At 39.1% G+C, this 14,695-nt stretch overlaps 1 protein-coding gene across 1 annotated transcript in view; it reads left to right on the top strand.

Annotated features, from left to right (window-relative positions):
* Anapc4 (anaphase promoting complex subunit 4) overlaps positions 1–14,421 on the top strand; it is a 30,084-nt gene extending 15,663 nt beyond the window's left edge. Inside the window, exons 16-28 of the mRNA XM_021653780.2 lie at positions 3,893–3,948; positions 4,131–4,177; positions 4,972–5,028; positions 5,338–5,394; positions 7,551–7,644; positions 9,328–9,425; positions 9,983–10,044; positions 10,124–10,162; positions 10,258–10,359; positions 11,241–11,315; positions 12,210–12,383; positions 13,601–13,724; positions 14,080–14,421. Coding sequence (XP_021509455.1) covers positions 3,893–3,948; positions 4,131–4,177; positions 4,972–5,028; positions 5,338–5,394; positions 7,551–7,644; positions 9,328–9,425; positions 9,983–10,044; positions 10,124–10,162; positions 10,258–10,359; positions 11,241–11,315; positions 12,210–12,383; positions 13,601–13,724; positions 14,080–14,307 — 1,213 coding nt within the window. The 3' untranslated portion in view covers positions 14,308–14,421. The remainder of the gene's footprint in view (positions 1–3,892; positions 3,949–4,130; positions 4,178–4,971; positions 5,029–5,337; positions 5,395–7,550; positions 7,645–9,327; positions 9,426–9,982; positions 10,045–10,123; positions 10,163–10,257; positions 10,360–11,240; positions 11,316–12,209; positions 12,384–13,600; positions 13,725–14,079) is intronic.
* The last annotated feature ends 274 nt before the right edge of the window (positions 14,422–14,695 follow it).

Genomic DNA, 14,695 nt, shown 5'->3' with positions numbered 1-14,695 from the left:
TTTCTATTTGTGGTCTGATATGAAAGAACTATCAAAACTTCAATCCTGCCCAGTGGTAGTGGCACACACCTTTAATCCCAGAATTTAGGAAGCAGAGGCAGGTAGCTCTCTTCAGTTTGAGGCCAAGCTAGTCTAAAAAACCCAACTAACCAAAAAACCCAACTTTAATCCTGTTAACTTATTCTAGTGATTTCTTTTTTCTCTTTATTAACTGAGGTTTTCTTCTAGACATCTATGTGGACAGATAGTAGACTTGATGGAGTTTTTGGTTCATTTGTTTGTTTGTTTGTTTTTCTCCATGTCTCCTGTTTTTGTTTTTGCAATAATTTCCAACTTTGAAGTTTATGTTCTGAGAACATTTTTTGGTGTAATTGTCTAATATTGCCACTCATTTAAATGTCATGGAACACCTATAGTTTTGCTTTGAAAAAAAATTTTTTTTTTGTCTTTTTGAGACAGGGGTCTTATTATATAGCCTGGATTGGCCTTGAACACCCTCTGTTGCCCAGGCTGGCCTTGAACTCATGATGTTCCTACCTTTGCCTCCTGAGTACTATGATTATGGATGTGTCCTTCCGCTCTGAATTTTTAGCTGTGTTTTAAAGAAGTTTTATAAACTGAGTATACAGCACTGACCAAAACTGATAAAAGTCTCTGCCCTTTTTTGATTATAAAGCTTAGATTATAATGTGGGGAGATAGAAAATAAAGCAACAGGTACTTAAAATGAGTATAGGTCAGTAGGTATAGGTAGAAGTGAGGAAAAAGCAGGCAAAGTGTCAAATGGTTATGCAGAGAACCCTTCATATATGTGGATTACATATGCACACATCCAAGTTCAAGTCAAAGATGTTCTAGAAATACCGTGTCTTTATCACAGCTACAGACTTTTTTCTTGCCATGATTTTCAGGGTAATAAAGGAGTGTTGCTGTTTACACAGCATCTGCTTCAATTCTAATGATGTTGTCTAGAGATGGTCACTTATATGGAAACAATGCACATCTTTGGGTGGGGGTATTCTGGTGTTTTGGTGCTCTTCTGTTCCTATGAGAAAACACCATGACCAAAGCAACTTGAAAAAGAAAGTGTTTAATTGGGCTTAAGGTTCCAGAGTGTTAGAGTCCACAATGGGAGAGGGGGGATGAGGTGTGGTGGCAGGAACAGCTGAGATCTCACATCTGGATCTGAAAGCAGGAGGCAGAGAGCACATTAGGAATGGCAGGAATCTTTGAAACTTTAAAGTCTGCCCCCAGTGACAAACCTCAACAAGGTTTGTCCTTTTAATACTTCCCAAAACAGTTTCAGCAAATGGGAACATACATCCAAACATGAGCCTGTGGGGCCCATTTTCATTGAAACACCCACAGCTGGTGTGAAAGAGGAGTCCTGCACCTAGTCCTCTTCATCGTGAAGGGAACTGCAGCATCAGAGAGGCCTCCTGGAGAAGATGAAGTTAGGGGGAGGTCGGAAGGGAGAGAGGGAGTCCTGGTGGCAGTTGGAACTTCTTTGGCATGGTCAAGGAACTTCAAGGGCAGTGTGGCTGAAGTAGATTGAATTAGCACAAGAGGTGGAGTGAATTGAAAGGATGAGGGAGGATGGGCTGTGTATGTAGAGGCTACAGGCAGTGTAAAAGGCATAGGTTTTTTTTTTCCTTTGGGTTTGTAAGAGTCTCTTGGGCAGTTGGGAGGCACAGGTTAATACTTGGATTTTATAAAGATCCTTTGCTCCTTATTGTTCAGAAGAGCTTGTAGTTAAGCAGACACTAATGGGTATGACTATTTTCCCTAATTTATCATCTTCAGATTAATTTTACTACATTTCTTACATCTTACCCAGGACTTATTCTTTGCTAACACTTTGGAGTATATTGTATATATTTTGCACCTTTTTCTTAGAAGACATTTGCATTTATTTTCTGAGAATATATTTTCCTTTATTTATTTCCCTTTACATCAGAATATATATTTATTTCCCTTTACATCAGAGTGCAATTACCAGGATTTCAGCATTGATGCAGGACTTTAGTTTGCAGTTCACTTTGGGTTTACAGTGTCCCAAGAGTGCCTTGTGTATTGGGTGCAGTTGAGGATCATCTGCTTTGGTTACTGTGTCTCTAAGGCTAGGTGAGAAGGCTGCTTCTCCCTCCTACTTAGGGTTTTCTCGGTCTTTGCTGGACTTCAGCTCTGTGCCCTGTTTGCACTTGACTTCTGTTGCTGAGCTCTGAACTCACCAGCCCTTTATATATATATATATATATATATATATATATATATATATATATACATTTTTTACTATTTTATTTATTTTATGTATGAGTGCTCTATCTACATGCACATCTGCATGCCAGAAGAGGACATCAGATTTCAGGTTATGAGCCACCAAGTAGTTGCTGGGAATTGAACTCAGAACCTCTGAAAGAGCAGACCCGTACTCATATCTGCTGAGCCACTTCTCCAGCCCTCTGAATTTGTTTTTATTTCTTTTATTTTTGTAAGTTTATAATTTTTATAGCCCTTCCCATTAACTGTCCCTTTAATGTGGCATTAGAACACTGAGGCTACAGACACTAATGTTCAGAAGACAAATGGGAAGAGAAATGGCATTGCTCTTCTTCCCTTTAAGTGTTTTGTGGTTCTCTACATTAGTTCAGAGCACATATGAAATATTAAGCTTTCTGTGATTGTTTTTCAATGCACATTGAAGGTAGCTAAACTACTTGTTTCTTTCAAGCAAATTGCAGCATTATTATGGTAGCTTACAGATGGAAATATAAGCATTTTGATGTTAGGCTGATTGCCTGGGTAGAACTTAACTTTTGGAAAAGTCACAAAGAAACTTTTTATTTTCATTGTTGCTGCAAACATTTTTGTGACATAGCTTGATAACCTGTGAGACATATCATACATAGTCTTTTCCCAAGTGTCGTTATACAGAAAAGTAAGACACTGGCTTAGTTTAAGGCCTGTTGTGATAAAAAAAAAAAAAAAATAACCTGACAAAAAGGGAGAAATGGCTTATGTCACAGTTCATTATAACAGGGAAGTCAAGGCAGCAGGATCTTAAAATAGCTTAGTTACATCACATCCACATTCAGAAGTTGAAAGAAATGAATACTTTCTATGTATTTTCCACTCCTGTATAGGCCAGGACTGAAACCTAGGGAATGGTACTGCCTGCAGTGGCTAGGTCTTCTCAGTTAACATACTCAAGGCAATCCCCCACAGACAAGCCTACAGGCCAACCCGGTCTAGAGGTTTCCTGTTTTCAGACTCTTGCTAGAGATTTTACATTGTAGTTAGCATTAACCGTCACTGATGCTAATTCACTTTTCAGAGCTCACAGTAGCATAGTTCTGGGTAAGGGTTTGAAGCACAGGAAGGTTACTTGCTTAGGGTAATTACCTCATAGATGTGAGCTTAAGGAGTTCAGAAGTGGTTTCTTTAAGATAAAGATATATGGTACTAAATTTGGAGGTACATGTATGTCAGAGGTAGTGACATCAGACAAATTTGTAATGAAGATTTTCTTTTAGAGCTAATGTTTTTCTGTTTACTGACCAGTAAATTTTTTTTAAATGAAATAATGTTGAAAGCTGTTTTTTTCTGATTTGTTTCTGAATACTGAGAGAGACTATTGTACAGCTTGTAGCAAGCCAGTTAGAACCAGTTACAATCTAAGTTACCTGCTTTATTTTTTAAAAGAACCAGTTTGCCTCTAAAAATATAGTTTTAAGGGTGTGTTTGATTTGTAAAAATCTGTTGTTCCAGGTACTTAATTGTCATCCAGACTGGATAAAATACAAGAGTGGGTGTATTATATTTTATGACAGTTGAACAATGATCTGTGAATTGCATGTGATAATCATTTTTCTGATTTATTTTTTACCTTTTAGAGTTATAGATAGTAGTATGAAAAACTTCAAGGCGTTTTTTCGGTGGCTATATGTAGGTAAGTTGATTTAAATTGTTTACTGTTTAAGATTTTGGGAGAAATGTTTTTCTTAGTGGGAAGAAACTTCAAAATGAGAGGTTTAGTACTATAAAGCACACATTGCCTTTGAAATGTATCTGTAATTAAAATTGTGTTTGTAGTGACCTTTATAGATAAATTTGAAACCTTTTTCTTTCTAGCAATGCTGAGAATGACGGAAGACCACGTGCTTCCTGAGCTGAACAAGGTAGTAGTGTCTAGGAGTTTGGGCAGGCCTGCATGTCCACATCAACACACTCAAGAAAAAGTTAGCACTGAGCGCATGAAGTCTAGTTTCTTTCACTTTTCCCTAAATAGTACTGTAAACAAGAGTGTTTACACGGCATTTACATTCTGTTAAGTTTTATAAATAAGGTAGAGTGACTTTACACATGCAAGAGGCTACGCTTAGCTTATATCCTCCGTCGCTGTGTGTAAAGGACTTTGAAGTTCCTGTGTTTTGTGTATGTGGAGTCTGGGAGCCAGTGTCCCCTGGATAACTAATGGCACCTGCTGCTCCTCTCCTGTGTCTCTTGTTTCTGTTTGAGCTCAATGTTGCAGTCTTGAAGTGCTTTCATATAGTTACTAGCTATCAGAGTGCCAGCTAAAGATACTAAACAAATCTCATAAGTCTTGTTTTTATTTTTATTTTTTTTAAAGGGCTTTTAAAAAAACATCGCACACTATATTATTATGGCTACCTAAATTTTTATTATCTGTGTTTTATAAAGTTCTGTGACAAAGCATCCTTGTAGTCTCTACTTTAATATCCTGATGCCTTAAAAGCTTGTTTATTTTTCTTGAGAAGACTATAGCACTGAAGTCAAAGCTTGGTAAACAGTAGGTTCTAGCTGTCAGGACTTGTGATGGGTATATATGGCCTCACCTAGGGGGATCTGTGTAATCTGTGGGTCCTGCAAGCCCAGCCTTTCTGTATACAGGGGCCTTTTATTGGGAAGCTTTCTTGGTTTGACTTGTTTTCTCTGTCTCATATTGTTATAGATGACCCAGAAGGATATCACATTTGTTGCTGAATTTCTCACTGAACATTTCAATGAGGTAAGAAATTTATATTTCTATAGTTTTTGAGAATAATTTTGTTAACCCTCAGTAGTGGTAAGAGGTAATTGCATTAAATTCAGTTTAATTGATAACCTTAGCAATTACTTAAAAAACAAATAAACTCTTGAGCTAATCAGTGGCTGTACTTACTCAGGAAACTTAGTCTGCTTCTCTTTGTGTGTGTCTCACAATCTTTAAAAGAGGAGCCGCAACAAACTTTCTCATAGAATACATATTTTTGTAAATTTAAGATGCTTTCTTTTTATTTTAAGTACACTTTAGAACTAACCTGTATTTATCCTCCAGGCTCCAGACCTTTATAATCGGAAAGGAAAATACTTCAATGTTGAAAGAGTTGGTCAGGTATGGACATTAGATTAAACTTGTTAATTTTTAAGAATAACTTTTAAACTAAATATGTTAATTTGAAAGGGCGTGTCAGGGTCATAGGAAGAACTGGAGGGACGGTACATCAGAGGGATCGTAGGGAGAAAAGGGAAGAGGCGAAATAATACTATATTTTAATTAAAATGAATTTTTAAAACTTAGTATTAATTTGTATTATCCAAACTTTATGATAATTTAATATCAAATATCGTGCAGGTCTGCCTTTTCAGTAAGATGACCAAAGATAAATGTTACAGTGTTTTTAACTCTGAAACCTTTTATATTCTGAACAATTATTGAGGACACCAAACACTTTAACTCAAGTGTTAACTGTCACGTGCAGATATTATTGTTAGTGAAAAAGTGTTTGTTCAGGCTAGAGAGATGGCTCAAAGGTTAAAAGTACTGGCTGTTCTTCCAAAAGTTCTGAGTTCAATTCCCAGCAACCACATGGTAGCTCGCAACCATCTATAATGTGATCTAGTGCCCTCTACTGGCATGTGGGCACATATGCAGGCAGAATACTGTATAAATAATAAATAAATCTTTTTTAAAAAGCACTTTTTAAAGAAGTGTTTATTCATTCACTAATTAAAAATAATCCAGTTTTCATTATGTTTTAATGGAAAATTTCAGTGGCCTGGCATTGCTTTATATGCTACCAACACTCTTTGCTGCCCAGCTAGTAGAAGACAGTTTAGGTCCCCTGTTCACATTTGTGCCCAGTCTCTGCTTTGATATGCTGTTTTGGCTAACGTCGTTTAAGGATATCTGGATTCAAACTTGTTCTTGGAAGGGACAGCAGTGGAATAGTTTTGTCAGGTGGTTGAGGATGTCTTTTGATACAGTACCAAACCCAGCAAATGGTGGCTTCTCAGAGGTTAGATTTAGTGTGGAATCTGAGTCCCTAAATGAGCTTTCTATTGCTTGAACACTGAACCTGTTCATCTTCCTTACAAGGGGATGATCTGTTATTCATGTGTGGCTTTGTAAAGTCTTGTCTTGGTATTTTTGCAAATACTGTTTCTGTGAGGTCATAGATCTCCCAGGTGCTAACGTCTTATAGCAAGTCTCCAGAAGTTACATTTCATTAGTCACTAGCCTCATCAGAGAATTCTTTAATACTGTGAAGCTGTCAGACATCACAGTGGCAGCTGTGGTTTCTTAACTTTTAATTCCTGCTTAAAAGTTTTGTTTCTTTCTTGAGACAAGGTCTCACAGAGCTTGAGCTGCCTACAGTCCTCCTGCTGGGATCATAAGTCTGTGCTGTCACACCCAGCTGGAAGTTTAAATGTTATGTTGGCATGAAATAGCTTCTGGTTGTTGGGCTCAGAGTGACAGGCTTACTGTTTTTCCAGAAAATATCTTCCTAATACCTAAGGTTTTTCCTTAAGTCACTTTTTCAAGTAAAAATGGAATTCCTGTCTTAAGCATTGTCTAACTTAAACTGAAACAGTCCCACAAATGCCTCCCTTAGGGTAACTTTCACACTTTGGTATGGCAACAAAGGCGCCGTGTGCCTTCTTCCCAGTTGTGTCACGCAAAACAATAAAGGTCTGTGCTCAGAGCCGAGATGTAATAAAGTCCTTACAAGCTCTTGAAAGAGAAGTAGAAGTATGAGTCTGTGGGGGCTGGCCTGTGGTGAGTGCCTGTCTGATCTGGGCAACCACCGTGATCCTTGGTGAAGACAGCAGCCACTTTCCCCACCACCAGTGCACATGCCAAGGCAATGAAAGAGGCAGGAGATCTTGGGATTGTTACAAACCTGCTGTTGATCTGTTGGGTCCCTGGAAGGGTCTTGAGGACTCCCAGGGGTCTGTGGCCACACTCCGGGAACAGCTGCCCTGGAGTACACTGAGAACTGGCACTCAGTTTTTAACTATTTAAAATTTGTTCATAGAAAGGAAGCACAAACAAACTCAGTTCTTCGTCTCCATTCTAACTTCATTCTGACCTTTCTAACCATTTAGTTTATTTGCTTGACATTTAGCAAACCTTTGTCCCTTCTCTTTTTTAACAATGACTTTTAGGGAATTTGGCAGTAAAGCACAATAACACACTAAATGAAGAAAAAAAGTGATTTGAGAAGTTTCATTCTTTACTGACTTTCAGTGGTCTACTCTTACTTATAGTATTTGAAAGATGAAGATGACGACCTTGTGTCGCCCCCTAACACGGAAGGAAACCAGTGGTATGACTTCCTCCAAAACAGCAGCCACCTGAAAGGTACTCCCGAGCTTGTCAGTAGTAGACTGGGACCTGGCGCTTACTGTGCCAGTTGGCAGTTGAGCTGGAAACGTGCTGAATGCCCCTGACTTCTTTGGGGGTGGCTTTGTATCTCCACTGTCTTCAGTTGGAGAGATAGCAAAATGACAGATAGTGTGTGGCACTCTCATGACTTATGTAAACCGCTGTGTGACACCAAGTAAGATGTTTTTTACTTTCACGGCATCAGCCAGTCACAACTGCACCGGAGGGTTCTGACATTCACTTCAGTATGAACTACACATCTCAAGTGAGTGTCAGAGTCCGAAGGAGTGAGGCCTCAATATCCCCACCAGACTGCCCCAAAAGCCCAGGCCCCACATTGCCCATGCTTCTGCCTGGAAAGCTACAGGGGATTTCCATACCTTCCTTTTCTTCGGCTTGAAAAAACTCAGGTTTTCTAACTTGCTTACCTAAAAAAAAAAAAAAAAAATTAAGTCAGGAGCAGCCAGGAGGAGATGCATGGAGTAGGTGTGGAGGCAAGGCCAGAGTTCCAGGCCCTCCCAGAACTCTGTTCTCCAGCCCAGAGTCTCTTCAAGCCCCAGCACATGGGTTTCTTTAATAGTGATTTCATTACATAGATGTGATTGATCATGTTGTTGGCCATTGATTAAACTCAGCCTCCAGGGTTGGCAGGTAAAGTTGGAAAGGGAAGCTTCTGATCAAGGGGCCCTATTCTGAGGCTGTCTAGGAGCCTTCCTACCGACTTGGAAAATTCCAAGGATTGGAGGAACAGTTTTAGGAGTGGGAGACAAAGATCATATGCCTTTCACTCATACCATTCTCTGTTTGGTGCTTAGCAGACTAATGTTTAAAATACATTTCAGCCAGCATACCCAAGATGTAAGGTGTTTGCAGATACCTGCCGAGCTGTAAAGAATGGGGCTTAAGAGTCAGACTCTGTACTCACAGCTCTAGGAAGCCATTTTTATGCCAGGCAGTTGTCTGAGCCTGCTAAGCCTGTTCGTTTAATCTGGAAATTGGAGAATGCGATGCTTATTTCATACAGTTTCTGTAAGGAGCATTAACAAGAGAAAAAGAATCTCCCAGGGTCTAGGGGTACAGTTCAGCAGTTAAGAACTACTCTTCTCAGAAGATCTCAGGGCCTCACAACTGAACTACAGCTCTACAGGAGTCTGATGCCAGCACCATCACTCATGTGTACAGACTCATACATGTAGACATAATTGAAAATAAATAACAACAACAAAAAAAGAATTTTGCAGACTAGGAAGGGGAAAATGCTATTTCATACATCACTTCCTACTCCTAAAGTAGCTTTTTTTAAAAAGTAAAAAGATTTTTGTGTAGTTTATTTCTTGTTTCTGTTTTAATACCATATTTTCCAAGATAACACTGGCTGCCCCTTGCCAATACCCTGTAGCAAAGAGTAGAGCGGGTTGAGCTGTGCGTCATTATATGTTCTGTGGTTCCCTCCTCGTTAAACCAGCAGAAATGGAGCTGGGCTTGGGTGAGACCAGGTGTCCTGAGGTGGGTTTAGTAGCTGTGGTCATTGTTAATGAGATATATAAAGGTATAATTACACCATGAGGTACATGGGGCTGGTTCTAACAGTGTTTTCTCCTAATTATTGCTTTGCTATAGCTTGTTTTGGGTTTTGTTTGTGTTTTTGTTTGAAACCAGAAAGCCCTTTGCTGTTTCCTTACTACCCTCGAAAATCATTGCATTTTGTGAAAAGGCGGATGGAAAGCATTATTGATCAGTGTTTGCAAAAGCCAGCAGTAAGTCTGAAAGAAATGCATGTCCTTATGTGGGAGTGAGAAAAACTGCAGTATCTGGCCCACCTACGTAAATGACCATTTCACTGTTTCTCATTGTTAACATCGGCAGGTTTTACTGTTCATCTTGTTAATTCCTTACATAAATGTTTTAAATGGGCTATTGAAATTATTGGCATCTTTAGGAATTTGTTCCAAGGGGAAGGCTTAGTTCTCTGAATCTTATTTCCAGAGCTGTCGTGTCTTGTTTTCACTGCTGAATGATGGCTACCAGCTCCTTTTTAAACCTCAGAACTCTCTCTTTTTCTTCCATTCTGTTGTTAAGGTTTCCTATCTCAAAGCTTGATGATAGGGAAACTTTAATAGCGATAGTTATATTTTCTGTAGAGTATTTCTATATGTAAGTGAACTAATTTTGTCCTTTTCTTTTCCCATTGTTTCATGTTGTGGTGGGGTGAGATCAGGGTCAAACCCGCATTTTGAGCTTGCTGACTAGACATTCTTCCCACTAAGCTTCATCCTCACCCGTGGTCATTTGTTTTAAACTTTGTCTTATATAGGATGTAATCGGAAGATCGATGAATCAAGCAATTTGCATTCCATTATATAGAGATGCTAGGAGGTAATTCTCTTTATCCATATGTGCTATAAGTTTAGCAATGATTATAAAGTTTTCTCATTTTGTTTTCTTACTGTTTTAGTGTGGAGTCTGCACGTAGATTGTTAAAATTCCCATTTCTGTAAGTATTCTTCCCCATCCGTTGTGGACAGTACAACTGTGTTCTAACCTTTGGCAGCTTGATACCATATCTTGACATTATGTTTTGTTCCTTAGGTGGAATAATAAAACTTCGAATCTACATTATCTTCTTTTTACTATCTTAGAAGATTCAGTTTATAAAATGTGCATTTTAAGGAGACATACTGATAGTTCCCAGTAAGTATTAATTCTTAAAATGATTTCTTTTTCTAGATTATAATGATGTATAGATATTATATGTTAACTTTTTCATAGTGTCAGAAAAAAATCTGACAGTGGAATCAGGATTCTATATAAGAACTTTTAGACTTTCAAAGCTGCATTCTGGGTACATTATCAAAAGGCTTTTCATTTTGGGTTAATGATGTCTTTCAGTACATGGGAGCCTCTGTCCACAGAAACTTAACTTTGAGATTCTAAAAAAAAAAAAAAAAAAAAAAATCCAGTTCAAGGTTTCATTAACATTTTTGTTATTGTTGTTGCTTTGTTTTTTGAGACAGGGTTTCTCTTTGTAGCCCTGGCTGTCCTGGAACTCTCTGTAGAGATCTGCCTGCCTCTGCCTCCTGATAAAAGGTGTGGATCTCCATGGCTGCCACCATCACTGGCTCCATTAGCATCTTAAATGGTGTTAAATGTCAGTTTAAAGGAAAGTTTTTGAGACTGAGATGTTGGCTGTAAAGAAATAGTTTATACCTAGTTAAGTAACATTTGTTAGTTTGTTTTGAGACATAGTTTACTGTGTAGCTCTGGCTGCCTTTCGGAACCTTATGTAGGCTAGATTGCCCTGGAAATCAGATACACCTGCCTCTGCCTCCCCAGTACTGAGATTAAAGGTGTGCTCCACCTCACCCAGCAAGTATCTAACTACTTTGATGACTGTAAGATTTTAAACCCAGGTCATTTATCCTGGGATGTTTAGCCCAAATACCAGTATTCTGTAGCAAGAGTATAATGTTTTCCATCTGCCAACTGATCAGTTACTTAGGTTATTGACTATCCAGTTTCTTCCATAAAGTCTTTTATTTATTTATTTATTTATTTATTTTTCTTTTTTCAAGATCTGTAAGTAATGGACTAATTGGTATTAAATTTGGGAGTTTCACATATGCCACAACTGAAAAAGTCAGAAGAAGGTAAGTCTTGAGCCTGGATTAGGTGACAAGCTCAGGTCCTAGGGTAAAGGTGCCTGTGTCCTCTAGTTATTGGTTAGGAGAGTGTCAGACTTAGAAATAGTAAAGGCAAAAGTGATCTCTCACTTCCCGCAGAGGACAGGGCTCTTCACGTTTTATACGTAGAGGCTGTTTTATTACTGAGAACTTCACTGCCCCGCAGAATTCATGTGTCTTTATGTGCTGTGCTGTGCTGTAATCTTCTAAGCCAAGGAAGTGATGTGGTTCAAGAAACAGATGTCCTGTGAGGCTGAAGTCTGTGTTAGTGCCTAAAGCAGCAACAGTGTGAAGTGATGCTCATCTGTTCATAGTCATATTAATCCTTAAGAAAGTGCTCTATCATGCGGTTATAGTCCAGCCATTTTTTTTTTAGGGTCCAGAAGAATCCTAGCAACCAAGCCACACCCCAACACTTTGTGAAAGAGACACTGAGCACTGGCTGGTGTCTCCTCACTGTTTTCCTTACCCACTGGTTTTAGTGGTGCTTTGGAGATAGGCTTTTCACATGTGAAATCTTATTTTCATCTTCAGAATATAGCAGGAGGTGTCACCCATGAAATCTTAGTAGACATAGGCTAGCCATTGATGCCAGGTGGTTTAGAATTGTGAACCAACTTCACAGATTTTTTTTCTTTTCTCATGGTTGCCTATTTTTAAGATTTTATTATAGTGAGGAAATTATATTGAGAAGGTAATTTAGTAATTTTTTAAAAATAAAAACTAATGGGATAATTTGTCTTGTAGAGAATGCCAGTGTCCTAAAGTATTTTTTGGCCTTGGAGCCAGCATGAAGTGATCCATGCAGTGGTTTCTTAGCAGTTGTGATTATTTTGACTTAACAGAACATTTTGATTCCAGCACTTACAGTTGTCTGGATGCCCAGTTTTACGATGACGAAACTGTGACTGTCATCCTCAAAGACTCCATGGGACGTGAAGGAAGAGACAGGATTTTGGTTCAGTTGCCATTGTCATTAGTGTATAACAGTGAAGATTCCGCAGAGTATCAGTTCACTGGGACTTACTCAACAAGGTAACTGACGCAGTAGGAGATTGTCCGCCTCGTAGACCAAGAAGCTTTTCTGTCGTCCTGCTCCATCCTCCCGTCCCCTCTTCTCAGCCTTACCTTGGCTGGCCTTGAACACATGGTCTTCCGGCCTTGGCCTCTATTGCTGGAACTACCAGTGTATAGCACTGTGGTAGCTAACAATTGACTGTGGGGGGGTGGGGAGAGAAATATTTGTTTGTTTTGAGACAAAGTCTTGCTATGTAGACCAGGCATGTCTTTAACTCATAAAGACACACCTAAAATGTTATTTTAATATGCATCAAAGATTATTATTGTTTTAGGCATGCCAGATACAGATTTTTAGTTATTTAGAGATAACTATTGAGACAGATGAATGGAAATATTCCTACCTTGTATTTTTTGTCTTTGATTTTCTGTGTTGTTGTTCTGGAAATTGAACCCTAGGTTTTTCACATGCTAAGAAAGTGCTCTATCATGCGGTTATGTTCCAGCCATTTTTTTTTTTAAGAGACTCATTATGTACGTTTGACTAGCCAGGAGCTCCCTAGGTAACCTAGACTGGCCTGGAACTCACATGGTTCTGCCTGCCTTGTCTCCTGTGCCTGCACACCCAGCCCTCCACCCCTCTGTTGGAGGCAGTCTCACTAAGTTGCCCATGCTGGGCTTGAACTCTCTAGCCCAGATCCTCTTGATCCTCTTCCTCACAGGATTCCAAATTGCTGGGATTACAGACCCATGTGATAGGCTCAGCTCAGTTTGTTTTAGGTGCAGACTTTAGTAGCTTTCTTGTGCCTTCAGCTTAACAGTTAAAGAAAAAGGATTCCCAGGCGTGGCTCCATTCCATTTCTCAGACACATTGTTATCAGTAGTTTGTAGTAGAATTTAATTTACATTTGTATTTAGTGTTTTCCAGAGTTAGGGCTTCATTGTTCATTTTGAAAGTATATGACCTGTTCTAAGAGGAGAGTTTTGTTGACTCTGACTTTTAAATAACTAACGTCTCTCTAATTGTAAGATGCTGTTATTTTCCTTCTTTAAAAGAAAGTCAAACCTGAACTAGTGTGACATTCTATGTGTTTGGCATTATAGTGTGTTTACAGACTATCTTATCACAGATGTTTTGTGGTGGCTGCTAGAATTCTGTTGAGAATGGGAGTATGGGTAGCAGAGTCCCCCTGATAATCCAGGGAGGATTTTGACTCCTGGTTGTTTTTCTGTAGGCTTGATGAGCAGGGCAGCATTATCCCCACACGCACCATGCACTTTGAGAAGCACTGGAGGCTGCTGGAGAGCATGAAAGCGCAGTATGTTGCTGGGAATGGCCTTCGAAAGGTGTCCTGTGTGGTGAGTACTGCAGACGGTGCAGGATGGGACCGTGCTTCTCTGGAGCCTTCTTTAGATACCTTCTTTATGTCATTTTGTGAGTCATAGTTTCTGTTAATTATGAGCATATAGTAGCCTTGACTGCCTTGTTCTGAGAAAGCTTACTAAATAGGTAAAGATAACCCTGGATTTTGCTAATCTTGTTTTACCTAGAGGTCATTTTGCATAAGGTGAAAACCAAGTTGAGTGTCTTTGCAGTAAATAACTCCTGTAAAGCCATTGTTTGATTTATGCCCCTGATTTTAATTCCTTAACACATAGTGTATTTGTTAAGCCTTTCATGTACACAGTATTAATCTTCCTTTGTTTACATTAGTTAAGCTCAAACCTCCGGCATGTGAGGGTGTTTGAAATGGACATCGATGATGAATGGGAGCTTGACGAGTCTTCAGATGATGATGATGATGAGACTGGTGGGAAGCCTGTGAAGATCAAGGAGGAAGTGCTGTCAGAGTCAGAGACAGAGGCTAACCAAGATGCTGCTGCCCTAGACCCAGATATAGTCATCAAAGTGGAGAAACTTGACCCTGAGTTGGACTCATGACCCAGTTTGGCAGCATGTGTTTCTGTGGCAAAAAGACATAGTGGGGAGACTAAGATGGTGGCATTGAATTATCTGTTTATCAAAGAAATAAAGGGTAAATTTTATTTTTTTTTATACTTTGTTTCATCCTTTTGGAGGAGCGTCACTGTGGTAGTCTCCTTTCTTGCTGAGATTTCTTTTTCACGCTGTGCAGAGCTAGTATTTAAAGAAAACACAAATTTCATCTGAAGAAAAAGGCAAGTTGTTTTTGTCAAAAGGTGTCCTCATCATTCCTGTGTGAGGGAGCAGTTACGTTTGAATAGTCAGGGCACATGTGCCTGTAATCTCAGCACTTTATAGAGAGCTGAGGCAGAAGGCTGGAGAAAGTTCAAGGTGAGCCTGAACTAAA

Source organism: Meriones unguiculatus, chromosome 12 (assembly GCF_030254825.1).
Source record: "Meriones unguiculatus strain TT.TT164.6M chromosome 12, Bangor_MerUng_6.1, whole genome shotgun sequence".
Taxonomy (NCBI): domain Eukaryota; kingdom Metazoa; phylum Chordata; class Mammalia; order Rodentia; family Muridae; genus Meriones; species Meriones unguiculatus.
Note: the sequence above shows the minus strand (reverse complement) of the source record. Positions and strands in the feature narration are given on the sequence as shown.